The 19,355-nt window shown below is 41.2% G+C and overlaps 4 protein-coding genes and 1 non-coding gene across 17 annotated transcripts in view; 3 read left to right on the top strand and 2 right to left on the bottom strand.

The window, feature by feature from the left end:
* The window catches only part of LOC126563183 (uncharacterized), a 385,303-nt gene that overhangs the window by 141,519 nt on the left and 224,429 nt on the right, over window positions 1–19,355 (bottom strand). The window lies entirely within an intron of this gene.
* LOC126562946 (sugar transporter SWEET1-like) overlaps window positions 1–19,355 on the bottom strand; it is a 207,476-nt gene that overhangs the window by 159,839 nt on the left and 28,282 nt on the right. The window contains exon 4 of one of the 2 annotated variants that reach the window (XM_050219552.1): window positions 12,403–12,422. The exons of the other annotated variant lie outside the window; for it this stretch is intronic. Within the exon in view, the coding sequence (XP_050075509.1) occupies window positions 12,421–12,422 (2 nt within the window). The 3' untranslated portion in view covers window positions 12,403–12,420. Of the gene's footprint in view, window positions 1–12,402; window positions 12,423–19,355 lie in introns of those variants that run through there. 2 annotated transcript variants of the gene reach the window in all.
* LOC126563082 (peptidoglycan-recognition protein SC2-like) overlaps window positions 1–19,355 on the top strand; it is a 260,445-nt gene that overhangs the window by 218,663 nt on the left and 22,427 nt on the right. The window lies entirely within an intron of this gene.
* Window positions 1–19,355, top strand: part of LOC126561342 (serine/threonine-protein kinase mig-15) — a 57,084-nt gene that overhangs the window by 35,341 nt on the left and 2,388 nt on the right. For 2 of the 11 annotated variants that reach the window (XM_050217430.1, XM_050217437.1), the window contains exons 3-12: window positions 4,142–4,586; window positions 4,662–4,904; window positions 4,975–5,086; window positions 5,154–5,370; window positions 5,456–5,686; window positions 7,155–7,175; window positions 9,054–9,466; window positions 10,796–11,015; window positions 13,946–14,980; window positions 17,653–17,781. In XM_050217430.1, coding sequence (XP_050073387.1) covers window positions 4,142–4,586; window positions 4,662–4,904; window positions 4,975–5,086; window positions 5,154–5,370; window positions 5,456–5,686; window positions 7,155–7,175; window positions 9,054–9,466; window positions 10,796–11,015; window positions 13,946–14,980; window positions 17,653–17,781 — 3,066 coding nt within the window. The remainder of the gene's footprint in view (window positions 1–4,141; window positions 4,587–4,661; window positions 4,905–4,974; window positions 5,087–5,153; window positions 5,371–5,455; window positions 5,687–7,154; window positions 7,176–9,053; window positions 9,467–10,795; window positions 11,016–13,945; window positions 14,981–17,652; window positions 17,782–19,355) is intronic. The other 9 variants (XM_050217435.1, XM_050217434.1, XM_050217432.1 and 6 more) reach the window with 9 other exon arrangements.
* Window positions 1,071–1,143, top strand: Trnav-aac (transfer RNA valine (anticodon AAC)). The gene has a single exon. It is a non-coding gene; the product is annotated as a tRNA-Val (tRNA).

Genomic DNA, 19,355 nt, shown 5'->3' with positions numbered 1-19,355 from the left:
GGGGAAGCGAGGTATACACACGGCAACAACAACAGCAGCTCTCGAAGCCGCAAAAGCAGCGAGTCATTAAAATAACGCACTTTCGGTTGAATGTTATGAATGCATGATTTTTTGAATTTAATGCACATTTTAATGTGTTTTTCCTTGTTTTCCCTTTGTACCCCCGAAAGCAGCCTTTTGTGAGTTAAAATTATGTTTAAAGCAACATAATTTTATTATGTTTTATTTTCATTTGGTAATGAATAGAAAGAGAAAAATGGCAGCCAAAGGAGGTATTTTTTTTAAACATTATTAGATATTTGTTTCTAGCGGACAATCTAATCTAACTGTTCCAAATCATCCTACGCGTGTCTGCTGTCGAAGAAATCATCATTAACATAATAAAATGATATCTATTACTTGTCATGAGCAACCATTCACCAGAGAATAGCCCTTAGCTGCTCTTCCAAGAATTTTGTCTGTCCCTCCAGTGACAACAGTCCCCAAGGCTATCCAAAATTAGAACCATCCTTGTTTAAGCGAGTTCAAACGGTTGGATTGCGCGGTCTCTCCCCTGCGGCACAAGGATTCCCTTGCCAACTGGTGTACACACTTTCCCGTCCAAATAGCCCAATTTTTGTTGGAAATTTTTTGGTCCATTCAACATTGCACGGATACACGGCGCTGGCGCCACCTCGATGGGGGGGTAGTAGTGTTCAGCGTTCGGCTGGGTATGTTTGTCTGGCTGCCGACGAACCACACCCTACACCCCATTTTTGTTTGGCATCTGTCCATCATGTCCGTAGGCCTTTCACTACCGAAACCAAGCCCGGCTTATGAATGAAACTGTATCTTTCTTGGTACGGCGGGTGTAAGTGAACAGTAGGGTGGGGATTTCGAGGGTTGGGTTGGGTTGCTTTTTATAGATTGGTTCGCGAAGCTTTTCTTCGCCGATGCCGTTGAGGGGGGGTACACTGATCCGAGACAGCGAACGTAGTGTCTCTGTTGGCGTTGGTTTCGTGGCCTCATGATACCGATCTGACCTTATTTCGTGGAATGTATTGCAGGTGGAATGGTGGCTTGGTATAGCGGTTTCCGTGGTGTAGCGGTTATCACATCTGCCTAACACGCAGAAGGCCCCCGGTTCGATCCCGGGCGGAAACATGCGCATCTCTTTTTTTTTCAATATTATTTTAGTTTAAATGAGTAGCATTTGTTTGAACAATTATTATAGACAGAGAATCTTTGGATGTATGTACCCTCCTTCAGTGTATTATTTTACCAACAAAATAGACGAACGGTTCGATCCTTCGGAAGCTGCACTGCTGCTTATATCTACGTCATCTAACCACCAGCGATTATGCAAATTAGCAGCCCATTTTTGCGTAGGACTTCGAAGCTGGACACCCACGCAGAGAAATGCCAACGCCTTCCCCGAGGTGTGCAACAAGTGTGAGCGCGCGCGTGGGCATATGCTGGTTGTTGAGTGTGTGTATCCTTCGGACAGGCTGCTTTGAAGCCTGTTTTTATGTTTGCCTAAAGGTTTCATGCTTTCCGATGTGGCCTTGCTGCTACACCGTTACATGATGGAGAATTACATGTCACATTAGAAGAAAACTTTGCTTCTCATACACACAATTTTTCACAACGTTAATTAAAGATTTTTATAGGAAAGAATACAAAGTAAACAATTGCTTAAATCGAGAGGAACAAGTGATTTAACCACCGAGTGCCCTAAAGTGCTAGAAATGCATTACGCGAACTTATTTGCCTGGCTGCATGTGGTGCATTTGCTGCTGCAACACAATCGCACGCACACTGGCACTTGCACTCGGAGATTCCTTCGCATAAGCTTCACCTGCTGCTCTCCCAAGTAAATCGCAGCACGCTTGTCTGAGCACACACGTGATCGACAGGCAGATTGGCCACTCCGGAGTGTGGTAACGGGTGTGTTCACTGCCTCCTTTTGGGCGCCTTGTTTGCTGTGCAGCAGCAGCAGCAGCAGGGCAACCAACGGAGGTCGCCAAGAGTCGAGCGCGCGAAAATTGATATTGAAGTAAATTGAATTAAGCTCGGTGCGCTTTCGAGCGCGCATAATTAAATGTTTCCTCTTTAAGCGAAATGGATGGAATTTTTGTTGGCACTAGGTAGGTTGGAGATGCACTGCAGAGCGTTCTTCTGCAGGTTGGCGGGTAGACATTGGCTGCCTGTGCCCGCTTGCAATCTGTCTGCACCCGTTGCAATCCGTCCGTAAGTTCGCGTACGTGTTGAAACGTAGTGCATATGTGCTCATGCTCTGGTCCGGTAACCAGTAGCGCAGAAGAGCATCATCATCATCATCGTTGTCGTCGTCGTCGTACGCCATTTGAGGGCATTTTAAGCGCCCTTCGCCGTCGTCTAGGTTGAAGTTCTAGGTGAAGATGTGGAGGTTGTTATGCATTAGCGAACGAGATTTTCCCACTCTTGTTACCAGCATCATTTGTTCAAGGGAAGTAAGCGATTTGTGAAGACGAACTGCTGTAGGGGCGAAGCATTTGGATTTTCAAAATCAACATTTTACGGCCTTTTCATCGATATAGCGTATGATCTGATTCAAGAGGTTAGAAGTTTGATAATGGTTCCGTTTTCTGCAAGGAACAAGAATTCTGCAATCGTCTGACAGTGCAATTGTTATTGTGTACTATGGTGTGCGATATGTGGATTATTGCCATGAAAAAATTACGTTCCTGATTTGAGGCATGAATCAGCAAAGTTTGGATCAATGCTTTGAAGCATATAAAGCGTAGCTTTTTCCGGAAGAACTCTGTTGCAGATTACTGGCTACTGTCAATTAAAAGTGGCATCCCTTCCAAACTTTTCTTGCGTTAAATAATTTAGTTTTAATATTTTCAATGGATCAAGGTGTCAAAATATTACCAGGAACACCTTAAAAGGTTCACAATGAAACAGACAATTTTTAGAATCACACAGTGACTAAACAATATTTTGAACTGCGAAGCTCATTCCAAAAAAATCTTATTCTTGTTTTTGGCCTTTAAGATCTGCTAGGTCTGCTAGTCACGGAAAGGCTTTCTAAACCTGTTGATATCACGTAGTTAAATAGTCAGTCCTCACCCAATTGTCTTCGCGAGTATACTATAATCGCTTTTATTTTAACATTATATTTTCATAAATTCTTCCTTTGGTTCAAATTATTGTTGTGATCACAGCTATACGGTCAAGCTATTCCTGATGAATGTGAAAACCATGCTGTAATCACACATTTATGAAATATTTATAAAAACGAATAGTTTTCATCTGTCATATCTTATAAGTCCTATCTGAAATTTATTCCTGATCAGCATTCAACTAATAGGATCTTGATTGCAATATTTTACATTCGTCAAAACTATCGACCACGCTTTGTACCTCCACAAGAAACCCGTCTTATGATGGCCAGCTGGCCGTAAAAATCGTGAACTTCTGTAGGCGTTATTCCGCTCCGTGATCCTGGAACCTCCAAAAATCTTTCAACCACGTTGTAGTGCCATAGATCAGCACAGCACAGCGACCGTCTGTCGATGGAAGCGCATATTTGTCTTTTCGCTGGATAAAAATAATCATGTGTGGGCGAAGGAAGGATGAAATAAAAAAAAACTGGAGAAAAAATCCACACCATTTTTGTCCGTGTGGCGCTGCTGCCTTGCTTCTAAGTCTCACTGCATGGGAGGGCGCTAATGAGACATAAGGGATCAACGATGTGGGTCGATCGATCGAGGCACGCGTGCCTCAATCGAACATGTGCTAGGATTCCGATTTGACCCTGTGTGAGACGTCGGCAAGTGTTGATTTCTTTCAACGCCCACCATGTTAGGTCTATTTTTTGTGGTTTAATATTCCAATTTTGTAGTATTTTGGGAAGCAAAATCTTCGATGAGTTTGTGGCGGCTACCCAAAATGGTGTGAATTTGTTACACGGATAGTGTCCGAGTTGGGTGACCGCTGTCGGGAGTCTTTTGAAGAAATATGGTGTGTATGTTGAGAAGGGTCACGGGAAAGAAGAAAACACCATTGGTCACAAAAGACAAACGCGGCACCCGCCTACAGTTTGATGTGATTTTAGAAGACGTTGTACGATCGTTTACGCTCTATATTAATCCATTGTTGTCTCTATTTCTAACAGGGTCGCCACACAAAGACTGGACAACTTGCTGCCATTAAGGTGATGGACGTCACCGAGGAGGAGGAGGAAGAGATCAAGCTAGAGATCAACGTATTAAAGAAATATTCCAATCATCGCAACATTGCCACATACTATGGTGCATTTATCAAAAAGACGCCCGCCGGCAAAGATGATCAGCTGTGGCTGGTAATGGAGTACTGTGGGGCCGGTTCCGTCACCGATCTGGTCAAGTCGACCAAGGGCCAGAGCCTGAAGGAGGAATGGATCGCGTACATCTGTCGCGAGATTTTGCGCGGTCTGAGCTACCTGCACACGAACAAGGTGATACATCGCGACATCAAGGGCCAGAACGTGCTGCTTACGGACAATGCGGAGGTGAAGCTGGTCGACTTCGGTGTTTCGGCCCAGCTGGACAAAACCATCGGCCGACGAAATACTTTCATCGGTAAGCATTGGTTTGAGCACTGATTTTTTGCAGCGCTCTGTATACTCTAATTTCTCGTCATTGATTTCTACACAGGCACACCTTACTGGATGGCACCGGAAGTCATAGCTTGTGATGAAAACCGGGACGCAACGTACGACAACCGGTCCGATCTCTGGTCACTAGGTATTACTGCGCTAGAAATGGCAGAATCACAGCCACCGCTGTGTGATCTCCATCCCATGCGTGCGCTCTTTCTAATTCCGCGCAATCCACCCCCGCGCATGAAGTCGAAGAAGTGGTCGAAAAAATTTCACAGCTTTATCGACACGGTGCTAGGTAAGTTGCTAATGGCACATTATACACACGACCGGGCATGTCTAATGTTCGTGTTTGCATACGCTTGCAGTGAAAGATTACCATCAACGGCCTTACACGGAGCAGTTACTGAAGCATCCCTTCATCAAAGAGCAACCAACAGAAAGACAAGTTAGAATACAGCTTAAAGATCATATCGATAGGTAAGCGAAAAGGAGGTCAAGCCGTTTTAGCCGCTTCAAATCTATAATCGTCTTTTTAATGTTTTAGGTGTAAGAAGCGTAAGCAGGAGAAGGAACGCGACGACTATCGTTATTCCGGATCAGAAAACGACGACGACGACGGGCAAACTGCGGGCGAACCATCCTCGATCATTCAGGCACCCGGCAACGATACGCTGCGGCGTACGTTCCATCAGATACAGGAGGGTCGCATGCAAAACGCCGAACAGCAGCAGCCACCGAATCGAAATCAGAAACCACAACCTGTAAGCCAGTGGCAAGCCATACGCGCATGATCTGTGGATTGCTGATCGGGCAATTTGTTTTTTTTTTTTGCTTTCCGAATTTTAGCGAGACGATCGAAGTAAACCGCAACCGGTAGAGGAGCCGGGTCCACCATCCCGGCCACAGCTACCGCAACGCTTGATAGTGGTACCGGACCCACCGGCCAACAGCAATGCAAACCGACCTCTGCCACCGACACCGCGCAGTGGCAGCGGTTCCTCCTCCCAGCCACAGCAGCCATCGTCACAGACGCCGCAACAACCGGCACGCAATCAGCAAAACTTCTTCAAACCGGTGGTAAGTAGTGGACGATTGATGTTTACTCATCGACTCCTTGAGCATGACCGGACGAGCAGAGAGATAGTGGACATGTAAAACAAAAAAAAACAGATACAGATCGTACTGAACGAAACGAAAACATGGAACTGCAAGACAAAAACGGGAACGCGAGGGAGGAGACGGTCTCTTGTGACGTGTGACGTAGCTCTGACCATCTTTTCCACAATGTTACAATGTCCTTTAGCCTAGTGTAGCCGTTGCTTTGTGTCTGTGTAGTGTCAAGTTAGTTGTTCTTGCTTTCGTGTTCCTTCATTTTAGTGCAGCTGAATTGCTTCACTATTTTCTTTTCGTTGGTTTTTGTTTATTAGGGTGCGCCTCCATTGTTAGCGATTTTTCAGTTGCGGCTCGCTGTCAACAAAACAAAAAAGTCGCTCGCTCCATCCAAAAAAAGTTAGCTTAAAAATAAATTTAAATTAATGTTTTTTCGATTATTTATTGTGCTGTAGTTATGAATGAACAGTCCAAACATTAATTAAAGTTCTCCCAGTAGTGTATGTGAAAAAAGTGAGTTTTCGCGCAGCATATTCTATCCAAACTTGATTGCTTTCTCCCCGGTGTTCGAAATGTTTTCACATTTATGTGGAATATTTGCATTTAAATATTCGCTGCTGGAAAAACGTTAACAATGTAGGCGCCCGCTTAGAATGTTTCAGCTGCTAAGTTGAGTCGGCGTGTGTAGTTCTTTTTACGTTCCAATTCGCTATTCGCTATACGCTTTTAATTAGAACCAAATTCTTTGTACATACATACCGCTAAGATGGCAGCAAAAATTCTTCAGACACTTTTTGTCGTTATAGTTTCCGGTTCGATGTATTTTACCTTTTTCCTTTCTTTTTATATCACGTTGCTGTACAAAATTCAAAACAAAAAAACCAACACCATTTGCACTGTTAATAACGATGCCTTCGGCACGCGCACACACGCACCCAACTTGTAACACTGTGGACACACTTTTCACACACAACAAATACCCACCAAACTCCAAAACCAATACCCGAACGAACGAAACAACCATTACAACTTTCACGCTGATTTTGTACACTTTTCATGTTATGTTTAATGTAACTAAACTTTGTTTGTTTGTTTTTCTTAATTCTCACTACACTTTCGCGCGTTTCCAAATGTACACACACCTAAACAAACATCCAACAATTATGCACATTACAAAACCGCAACCGATCGAAACCGATCCCCTCGTACTGTACATATATGATTAATTTTGGAATGGCGATGATCGTTCCTGGCGCCGCGCTCTCCCTTAATGTTGTTGTTGCTGTGTATGCTGCGTTCGTATTTGTTGTTGATGTTCTGATCGCGGCTGCTGATGGTGTGGGCCCCTCGCTCTGTATGGTCTATGTTGGTCTATTTCTTGGTCGCACATGGGGTGGTTCTCATGCCTTATGACTGCGCACGCCCAACTCTACAGCTGCCACCGAGACGACCTGAGGTAAGCATAACGTTGCAGTTTTTTTTTCTTTCTTTGCTTTTACTTTAACTATCCCATGTCTGAAGCTTCTTCTATCCTAATTCCCTTACTGTTGTTACTGTCGGCTGCTGTTTGTCTATCTGTTTTGTCGTAAAGCTTCCGGTTTTTGTGAACGCTTTTACGCCATTTATTTATGACGCTTTCGTGTACGGCTGTACTCAGTCAATGTTTACACGGTTTCGTTACTCTCATGTTTAGTCGCCTTGTGTTGTATGTTATTTACTCTACTAGACATAGTTTAGTTTAACTGTACTACCGACTCGAGAACGCTTTACTATGGTTAACTGAAACATGTTCGCATCGCAACGACTTATCTTTTCGACAAAACTTCTTCAACACAAAGTTCGAAAATCGAATGTCGAATGCTTTTTTCTACCTAACCAACCAGCTGTTGACCAAACACGTTTTTCGAAGAATACAATACTAAAGAACGAAAAGAGATTAGACGTATGATGAAAAGAATAACCTAGAGCAAAACGAACTACAGACAAATGATTTGAGGAATGAAACATTTGCCTTGTTTGCCTGATCATCCCTGATTTTTTCCTAATAAAACGAAACATCTTCACACTAAAGACAGCTCCTTTAACACTAGAACGACCAAGATTAGGAAAGTGTCACTTTGACCGGACCACAGTCAAAATAACTGGTCAATTTTTAGGGCGGATTCCTCGAAGTCTGTCTAACATAAAACAGTAAACTCATCTTTGTAGTGTTAGAAAATATACTCGTTATTTTGACTGATATTTCCAAAACCAAAAACGCAATACAATGTTTAAGTGAACGAAAATACACGTTTTGATAGATAAATTGTTATAAAATTTTGCTTGAATTTTGTTCTTCTTGTTTTTCTTAAGAAAATTTTGGCAATATAAAAATGCAAAACCAGTCAAAATGATTGGTAGGTCGTTCTAGTGTTAACAATGGCAATGTCTTAATTAACCTTCCTATTACTCTATATAATTCTACACGTTGTGGACGCTTAGTTTTCAATTTTATTTTAACCTGCCCCTTCCTGAAAGTTTATTAAGTGTGTGATATTAATGTTACGTGTAACAATCCGAATGCGGTACACATTAACAGGCTTTCGCTTGGTTTCGCATCCAAATGCTATCGATAACAATACAGATTTAACTTTAATACCTTTGAGAATTGAAATGCCAAAACGAAATTCATTAACCAAAAGCATCGTGAAATTATTAAACCATTATTATGTATGTTTAAAATAAAAATGAATGTTAATGTTGCTTTAATGTGATAACTTTTTTGACGGAATTTAAAACCTTTCGGTTCGTGTTAATTTTCATTTAATAAAAACATGTTTATAGAATTTTTTTAATCACACCAAATGCGTACCGCCAAGCTCACGCAAGTCAATATTAATCGGTGATTTTCTCTCTACACACTTTTCTTTTTTGTTTCATTTTTCTTCCACAATTACCCCGTGCCCTTTGCTCCTTATTATGATGCCGTTGCGTGTGTTTTGATGCACACGACACTTGACACACCAATTGTGGGGTGGTTTATGGCTGGCTCCCTCGAACGGTTTGCTCGATGGTTCTTCATTCGGATATTCTCTTACGCACGTCGTTCTTGTTTTGGTATTGGTAAAAAAATGCGATGACAATGACAATCTTTCTCTTTAACAATTGTACAACCGTGTGTCGTTACACAAACATTTGATCCTTCCGATAAAAAAAAAAAAACATCCTTCAAATCAACCCTTTTCCTTGTCCCACAAATCCACACGGCTGGTCGACACTGAAAACCATCACCACTACTACCCCAAAACATTCCTTCATCGGTTTGCATAACGAACAAAAACAAAACATTTAAAAGGAATTGGACATGTTGGCCGCACAACTAAACGAACTGGGCGTCTCCTCCCCCCCGCAGCAGTCGCAGCAAGCGCAACCAGAAGCTCCACCGCGAAATAATCGGCCACAGCCCGGACCGCCCGTGCCTGGTCAGCAGGCGCAGCAGCAGCAGCAGCAGCAGCAACAGGTCAGTGCAGGTGGGGTTGGTGCCAGTGGTGTCGGCAAGCCGCCCGCCATTGCACCGAACGGCAACAATAACAGTAGCAATGGCGGCGGTGGCAGCAGTGGCAACATCAATAACAATAACCACCATCCGCAACCGATCAATCCGCTCGATCCGATCGAAAGCTCCGACTCGGACTCGGAACCGGAGGAACCGAACGGCCGAACACGAAACGACGGTACGCTTCTGGCGAGCGATCCACCGATGCCACTGTAAGTATTACCGAGCCCACACTAACCATGGTGCTTGTGCCGAAATACATCCCGAAACGATGGCACCATTACACAACGGAAGGGGGAGAAATCCCTTTTCGATTTGGGGCGCTCCGGTGTCGCCTTTTGATTTTGCATTGGCTTAGTGGTTGTTATTCTTTATGGAGCGTGTGATTGGAGAGAAGGCGAAAATCAAAAAGACATTCATACATTTTTATGTCGTATGTGCTGCATATTTGGTCAATTCACTACACTGAACTGTAGATTAATTATCGATTTTATTGTCGTTTTTATTAATTAGCCAGGTTTATTGAAATACCTCTTTTGATATCCGATTAATTGTCTTGAAATCAGAACGCCTTAAGGTATGCAATAATTGTGTTTTAGAATTTACGGCTTGCATGCAGACGTTTTTCATTTTCAGGCATATCAGATAAACTTATCACAAACCAGTTCGGCAAACAAGGACGGTACTTCAAATCTCATAAGCTTCAGAAATCAGAACACATTTTTAGAAGAACATTTTAGATACAGGCATGATGAGAATGGCATTGGCATAAAGACTCCTGTGTAGAATGTTTAAGAGAATTGCAGAACTTAATTTTTTGCAATATGTTCGTCCAAAATTTGTTTGTAATTTTGTGTAACAAACTAACAGTATTACATAGAAGCATTAACTCCAGTTAAGCTTTTAAATTTACGACATGACCTAAAAGGTCGCTACGCCAAGGAATAGATAAAAAAAACTGGCTTAAGTTATCATCAGTGTCATGATTTCTTTTAATCCACAATACACACAACTCTAGCAAGCCCAAGTCAGCTTGCTTTCGCAATTAAAAAGAACTTAAAGTTATAACCAATTAAAAAAATATTGCATATCTTCAGGCGTACTGATCCTTCAAATTATCCTGCAGCATACATTCAGTTACAGCGCAGTTAATATAAACAAAGATACATTACCGACCATCGCTCATCACTAACCAGTTGTCATTATTACGTCTATCTTTCACCTTTCTCGTTCCTTGTTTTATTATCATTCTTCAATTCTTCCTCTCTTTCAAACGCTCATCTAAATCCTGTCAAATCAAAATTTCGGTTTAAACTCCGATCCCTGTTTTACACCCGTTCCATGAAATTCGATCTCTTGTCATCTCTCTTTTGCTACCTCATATTATCATTTTCACACCCATCGGTCCCGCCGTCTTTCGCCCACTTTTCCCGATTTTCTTTCTTCTTTGGTTTTGTTTTTCGCCACTCTGTCCTTCCTGTTTTTCTTTCCTTTCGTTTTGTTTTTGTTTTTTGTTTGGTTTGGATTTCCGTTATGTTCAGTCCCGAATTTTCCTATAGGACGGGCGGTTTGGGAGTGCTCGCCGAATCCGACCAGAACAATCAGTCCTCGTCGAGCACGCCGGCGAGCGGCGGTGGCAGTGGAGCCAGTGTCCTGTCGCCTCCGAGCGGTGGCGGCGGCGGTGGTGGACCACCGAACCGACCGCTACCACCAACGCCAGACGACGATGACGCACAGGGCGACGGGACACTCATCAAGCGGGTAAGTGGCCAAAAGCATTCTCTTCATACCGCTACACATAATTCATAATTGGTTAAATCTTTTCCAAACTTACGTTTCCTTTATCTTTCGCTCGGTTTCTGCGTTGTTTTGTTGTTTTTTTTTTGTTTTTTCGATATTCACGTGTAAAAGATTCGGTTTTCCTCTTTCTTCGCACTTTCATCTGTCTGTTATCATGTGATTTTTTTTCTCTCAATTATTCTGCTCTAAGTGCAACGCGCGTACATTGTTTGTTTTCTTTTCTATCAACAGCTCGTTGTGTGTGAGTTTGATACTCTGCAAATTTTCCTTTGTTTCTTTATTTTGTTTTAGTTTGAAGGTTTTTTTTAACGATTTGTTTTCCACTTTCCACATTTGACATTTTACCAACGGCTTTATCTGTCTTACATTTATACTTTTGAATTTTTTTCGCTTTGTACCACATCACAACGGTTAACAATTCGATAATATTGTTTCCTTTCAAAATTTCAAAAAACAGTTTATTTTGAAATTCACATCGATAGGCTACAGGCAATCAAAAACAAAAATCTTATATGTTGGATCCCCATTTGCCAGTATATTCTTCATCCATTTTTTGCAAACCACACACCCACTGCCCTTCGATTACGTTCGATCGTTGTTGAGTTTTAGTTCCATTGAGACGTCGTACTTTTTTTTTTTTTACCAAGCCCGATCTATTCATTGTTTTTTCTTCACGAAGTACGGAATATTATAACATATCTACGGCGTGGTATGTTTGTCTTATGACACGTTGCTTTCTCTTTCTCTTTTTTCTCTTTCTACCTGTCCAAACCAAACCACGTGTGCGTGTCGGTTAGATATTCAATCTAAAGTGGAAAAATTTCGAACTGCAAACCGTGAACTGTTTAGTAAATTGAAACGCAATTTTCTTTTCTTATCATTTCACGTTCTTGTGGAAGCATTTGTATGAAAAAAAAAAGCATTTAGGCGCTGTTTTTGGCATACCGTTTTACTCGCACACCTTAGTTTTGTGTATTTATTTTACCGAGTCGTTTTCCGTACACTCTTAATTTTTTAGGATTTTTGTCCGTTGTGATATGTTATCTTATGTCACGTTCCTTCTTTCGTTCCACTAGCCCGGTAGAGAGAGGGAGAGGGAGAGAGAAGAATTTCCGTTTGGTTTATGGGTTCGTTTAGGCTGCATCCCGTTCTTATGTATTGATATGTATAACTACTTTCTTTCTGTTCATGTATAAAGTATAGCCATGTAGAGTTACAGTATGCATTACATATATATATATTACGTTAAACATTGACTAAGAGCATCCCCAATGTTAATTTTTAAATATCCTATTTTGTTATCGCGTTAGTAGATTCTGGTTGGTTATGGTAAAAACAGCACACAGTTTTATTCTCCTCTTTACGTTTCCACCGATTGGCTGTGTTGGGGTTATCGGTTGTACTGATTTTTGTTTCATATTCTGTGTCGCTTTTGGGTTGCTGTCGTCCCTCTAGATACTCACATTTCATGACTCATTCTTTGTTGTAGAAACAATTGTTTGGTGTGTTTGTTAAGCACACAAACCCTCCCTATGAAACATCCCGTTCATTGGAGTATTGCAACGAAAAGAAACCCATTGGTTGACACCGCAAAGCTAGAGCCTTATAATGTGCTGGAATTAATATATGATCGATGTAAATTTTGCTGTGGACGAGCAAAAGTAGACGATGAAATGTTTTTAATGGAAACACTTATCAGAATTTTAGTTCCACAAAAATACACACACACTGCCGCTTTTACTGACATTGAATTATCTTATCGTCTATCGAAATTATTTAAAATTCAATAATGGTAAGCGCATAGTTCATTCGCTAAGCTTATACTTCACAAACTAGAGGAACATCGTTGAAGATCAATACATTTCAATACGCTACTAAAGCCCCACAGCTTAACTGAATCATTGTAAACCATTGAATTCAGTTAATGTTAATAATGCTTCTGCTGCTGCTGCTGATCGTCATTGCGCTCTTCTGCCTTTTTTGCTCTTAACTTTTTCGGTCACTCAAGAAAATCCCGGGATGCCCAAAATCACAATACAGTGCGATACAAATGGTAGTGGTTTGTACATCTCTTTATTCCTTTTCGCTCAGTTGGAAGCATTTAAAATAATTTAACTCTTTTGCATTGCTCGCTCGATGTTGCCGTTGTTGTTGTTGCTGCCTGACTTATTGTATACTAGAACATCCGGTTTCTTACCGGCGTTTTGTAGCCAGTAAGATCGTGTTAAATGTTTATCGTTCTTCATCGTAGCACTAGTCAATCAAAGTGATCATCTCATAATCGTTTCATGAATGTTTGTCACGAAGAAAGTAGCTGATCGATGTTAGTTTAAAAAAGCAGTTAAAATTAAAGATTTTCGTTGTACCTAGCGTTGTTCTAATTTGATTAAGTAATTGGCAGTGCATTGTTTAGCTACTGAATGTTTGTCTGGTCGCGGTAATATGGCATATTTCATTACATTCATCTGTTATTGATACAGTCGTAATACTCTTTAGTCGATCGCCACCCTTCATCACTCACATTCTTGCCCTAGATAGACGATCCCGTGTCATGATTGTGTCATCTCCTTGGCATTCCCTCTATCGTTCGTCGAGATTTCTTTATTCTCTTTGGATCGCCTTGGAACACATGCGTTGTTGATCTATATTGCACATTTTATCCTCGTACAAATCATAAAAAATTGTTGACTGCGACATGAAGAAGCCCCAACCACCTATTGTCCCACTTCACTCTCAGTCGCTGTCGATCTGAAAAATTGTGTAAGATTAGCAAGTAAAAATTTGATCGGTTTTCTTTTGGCATTAAACCATCCAACATCCACCATATCAAAATCGTGCAATCAAAAGTAGCAAAACAAAACAAACATTCGCCTTTCATGTAACTGCCGTAGAATTTCGACAATAAGTCATCCTCGTCGATCGGAACGACCACCACCTCGTCGTCTGCTTCCACCGGCTCAACGACCCACTCCGAAAGCGATGAAGCCGTCCTGCTGCGTGATTGGGATTTCGAAAGATTCTTCCCATCCAACGAGCGTCCGAAGCCGTCCCAGCGTCACTCGATGTCGGACAAAACGTCGTCCTCCTCCTCCAACTCGCCGGCCGATTCCAACGGACGCCTGCGTCCTAACGCGATCGACAATAAGACTCGCAAGGAGCTTGCCAACTCGACCGCTTCCTGTGCGATGAAGAAACCTTACCCGCAACAGCTGAACCTGGCGTACGCCGAGAAGCGCAAGGTGGAAGAGATGAACAACAAGATCCGGCTGGAGGAACATGTCAAGCACGAAATATTCGCTCGTCAACGGTTACAGTTCGATAAGGCATCGTCACCGTCGAGAGCCACCGGTGGACAAACTGCTTCCCAGCAGCAGCAGGTGCACAAACGTCAGGAGTCGGATTCTCGACTGCCGCTAAACTTTGCCCGTGCTTTCCGGCGCGAAAATTCGGACTTTTTCCCACTCTCGAAACGCCATTCGGCGATACTGGGTGAAGCGTCCGCGGACGCTAAATCAATGTCCCCGGGCAGAGGTCAGGAGGGTTTGCAGCAGCAGCAGCAGCAGCGCTCCAGTGCCATCTTTTCACGCAGCAGTCGCAACAAGTTCGAGCCCATTCTGACCAACTTCTCGCTTAACAATCCGTCCGGTAGTGATGACGAGCGGCGCTCGGTGTCCCGGTTGACACCTCCCCGTACGGGACAGCAGAGTGTTGGAGGAGGAGGAGGTGGAGGATCAGGAACATCAAACGATGGTGGTAGTGGAAGTGGCAATGCGCAAGGTCGGCAGCAGAGTCCGCTGGCCGGTTCGCAGGTGACTACACGCAATATGGACTTCTTGCGTCCGCGTCGCGAAAAAACTGAGTCGGTTATCTTCGTTCGTAATTCACCCAACCGGGCACAGCTATCCTTGCTGTACGATGGTCAACAGGTAAAAGCACACAAAACACATTGAAACCCATACTCACATATCTCTACCACTCGCACATGCGAAAGGAGCTACGTGGGCTATCCTCACACGTTCTTGCGGCTGGCTGATGCACATTGAAACAACTGGAGCTAGCTTACCCTTGTCCAGAAAACTAATTTCATAGCATGAGGATCATATGCCTGGTCGAGGCCTTTAGTGACTCTGTGTGAAAATATTAGTAATTTCTTTCAAGACTTCAATTACATCAATTCTATGCATTGATCCTTAAATCTTTATTAGTTTATAATCAATAATTTCTTTTATCATTAAATCGAATTTCTGTTCGAATATTTTTCTGTTCTCTGATACACAGACAAGCGTGTATCAAAGTATCAAATTTAAAAGCAGTTTCACCATGATGTTGGTTGAGCTTTTCCTAAATGCATCGTCGTTGCCAGTCAATGCTTCTTGCCAGTGTGCATTCGCAAGCTGCCGCAGGTCTAGGACATGTGTTGATAGTGTACGTACGCGTTCCTTGAAAAATCCTTGCAACAAAAAAACTGAAAAGGAAAAGACAAATTGGAACGAATTCCTATCTACCCCAATCATCAGTATCCTCCAAAATGCTCCAAGAAACAATGCAAGATGTACGCTCCTTTTTAGCTGCAGTCGTTTTGATTTCGTTTCAAACCTCCCTTTGCTCTCTTCCCACGTTCAATGTGTACTACTTACCTTATGATTAGCTGCAGTAACACGTGCGTCCGTGTGTGATTCTAACCCGAAATCAGTCTAGCCTCTGTCCAGAATTCCATCATCGTGCATCATTGGTGAATAATATTTGTTATAATAACCTAGTTAGTCATCACTAGATTGCATGAAATGATTATTGATAATAGGTTAGAATGAGAAGAAAAAAAGCGAGAGAAAGCTTAGTACATTGGATGTAAATTTTAAATCATTGAACTCATCTGCTAGGAATTTTTTTGAATAGAAAATTTTTTTAAATAGAATTTTTGTGTCATAAATTGCTTTAAGATTTCTCTATGTGACAATCGTTTTTTTTTTAATAGATTAAGATATAGAACCGAGGTAAGCATTTACAAGGTTAAATCATGAACCTATTTAGCAGATAATAGTGCAGAACTTCATTCAGTAACGAAGGAAAAATATTCAGAATATTTTCTCTTTAAAGTTTGTGGTATTCCAATGCCATACTTTAAGAACTAAGACTGTAGGGATTAATCTGCAGCTCTGCGGTGAGACTAGCGATGTACAAGAAAAACTTTAGATGTGTGTTGTATGTGTTCATAAGCAAAATTGTAAATAATTGCATGCCACCACCCTGTCATGGAATGTTTGTGTAATGTTAATTCGGCTCACATCAGTGTTAATCATGTTATGTGTATGTGTGTATGTGTGTATGTTGTACTGTATATATGTTCAAACTAATCCATCTGTGATGCTGCAGTAGTACACTAACACCCGTAAGCAAGGCATTACTAGACAGGCCCTTCAGAATTAGTCTCTTGGAATCTCGGAAGCATCAACAACACACTTGAGGCGAAGAAAATGTCGGAAGATTCTCCAACTGCTTCTCACCATTAAGCCATGTCTTGTCGTTTATCGTTCCAGAAAGGAAATTGCGTCAAACTTCCACCATTTGTATTGCAGTTGTATTTGTCCTCGAGCAGCTTTTTTTGCACAAATGTCAGAAACTTTGACCTCAGACAAAACAAAACAAAAAAACTACTCTCCTGAGGGAGTGAGCATTGCGAGTGCGAAAGATGTATTTTTTTTTGAAATTCCATTATGTGTTAAGCACATAAATGTCTATTGTTAAGCGCGTTTATTTGGGTGACATTTTTCTGTGTTTCTTGACCTCTTCCGTCGAAGTCCCGTGTAAAACTCTTGTCTCGTTGGCTAGGGTTTATGTTTCTATTGCAGCCAAAAAAAGTTTAAAATCAATTTTTCCGAACATTGTTTGAAAGAAATATGGAATTTATTTAAAGGGCTTGAAAAAAAAAACACTTAAACTGCTAACGCTTTACTGTGCAACCAATCGAGTTTTGTTTGGCACCAACTCCAACCCAGCTGGAAGCGTTTTCAATTCATTTCATTTACTTACACCTAATTTTACACCACATACCGTTTCCACAGCCTTTGTCTGTTGCTCATTTACCTCTTTTCGTTCTCTTCCGTTTGTTTTTGTACTTTTGTTTTTTTACATGCTTCTACTACCAACTCTATTCGCTTTTTAACGATCTAATAACCTAAAACCAACATAATGCAATATTAATAATGTATCTAAAAATATAAAATCTACTTCATTTGTTTCAATTCCCTGCAATGCGTTCCATTTCGTTTCCGGTTTTCGTTTTGTTTCAGTACGATCTTATTGTAACTTACATATGTTATTTTACTTATGTTCTGTTCACCACTATTGCTATTCACATCACATGTCAACACCTTCTGGTGTTTTTTTTTAAGTTTACCGTTTACTCTTTACTTGATTTTCTGGTATGCTGCCGCATCGATCACTAATGACTTTTTTCTTTTCTTCCATTCCTGCATAAATTCTTCGAAAAAACAACACCAATTTCAAAACAAAACAACAAACATCTCATAAACACATCCACACACACAAACACATGCTTTATTGTGTCTTCGATCGGTACGCTAACGCTTTGTCGCAGAAGAATCGTTCTGGGGAGAACAGCAGCCTTGGTACGCCCGGGCAGCGAACGAGCAGCGTCCTGCCGGATCTACTTAGTCAAGCATCACCGGCAACACCTCCGCGACATGACAAGTCCGCCAGCGAAGAGGTAAGTGTACCAACTGCACATAGCTTCGAATGCTTGTTATCCTCTTCACTAGATCGCTTCCCATCCACTTACTACTGTCACACACACACAGAAACAGATCCCATGCGCTCCTTTCCACAAGCAATATACTACGGGACTCCTCTGTCTTGTTTTTCAACTGCCATTCTAACAGCCAAAAAGCACATTATACCATATTTGCCATCGTCAACCATGTCTGCTACAGAATAGTCAATAAATATTAGGCCTGATTGTGGAACGCAAGCGTCTTCTCAAACGTCACATAATTGTCACTCTGGTATTATGACTTTCCGTTTGGCTAAATCAGACGTTTAAAAGTCGATGACAGACAGCTTTGTCAAACGGAAAGTAAAATATTTTCATTGTCTGAGCCCAACGGAAACGCGCGTTAGACCGAAAGTTTTCCGTCTGTCAAGTGCAACGGAAAGTATAGTTTGCATTCATAAAAACCATACGTGGAAATGTTATGACTATCATTTTGAAGTCGTTTTAGTGATTTTATTTGCTGATTTGCAGGAATTATTCTGAAGCACGAACCACGAAAGTCCGCCACGGAAAAATTTCTACCACAAGAAGTATATTATTAAACCAAACTAGTTCATTAGTTACTGATTCGATTCTAAATTATCAATTAAAAATAGGTATGATTCGATTGAAATCATCTGTGAATGTATGAACTGAGCATCCTTTGGCTTTATGAATGTATGAAAAAAGTCGACGAAACATTCGTCGACTCTAACGAGAGACCATAACACAAATTTGCTTTCCGTTTGGTTAGAGTCTTTCCGTCGGAAAGTTTTCCGTTTGGCTTTGACAATCAGGTCTAATGTGTGTCTCGAGTTTGGCGGTTCTTGAGCCATTTCCCTATCCAAAGAATTTACTCCCAATTGCTTAAGCACAGGATCCTGCTTTCATTATTGCACACGGTTATATTTCCTTCAGGCGTTCATCCAGTGTTTCCTCGAGGTTGTTGGTGGTTAAAGGTTCGCGTTTTGTGTTTAAATGTTTGTCGGCAAATAAAGGATGTCCGCAAAGCTTAACTAACTTTTTTACATATTCATACAACAATGTCGGTGGCTAAAATGTTTTTTCAAAGTTAAAATCAGTCTAAATTGTTTATATATTGATTCATCGTGGCATCGACGTTAGCTTAATGACTAATACAATAATCTTTACTATTTTTTGTGTTTACCTATATGTTACCCTTATATCGTCCTTAAACTATTGAAAATGTATTGATTTACAAAACGTTAAATGAACATAAATTCACAATATAATTTTATTGAAACAAAGTACAATCCATGCTCGGTGATGGTTATTTTGTATATGTTTTTCATTGTTATTTTATTACAATCGTTTTATTACGCTTGGTTTAATATTTGTGTTGGCTTCATTTCTCTCATTTTTTGCTTTTATTTACCTCCTTTCATTCTATTAATATGTTTCTTTCAAGTTTAATTAAACATTTTACTAATTTTGTTTTCTTTTACTTTTATTTTACAAACTTCTGCTACTCACACAACCTCTACAAAAACAAACAAAAATTGTCCGTTGAT

This window comes from Anopheles maculipalpis, chromosome 3RL, assembly GCF_943734695.1.
Source record: "Anopheles maculipalpis chromosome 3RL, idAnoMacuDA_375_x, whole genome shotgun sequence".
NCBI classification, from domain to species: domain Eukaryota; kingdom Metazoa; phylum Arthropoda; class Insecta; order Diptera; family Culicidae; genus Anopheles; species Anopheles maculipalpis.
The sequence above is the reverse complement of the archived record's forward strand: the minus strand, read 5'-3'. Positions and strand labels throughout refer to the sequence as shown.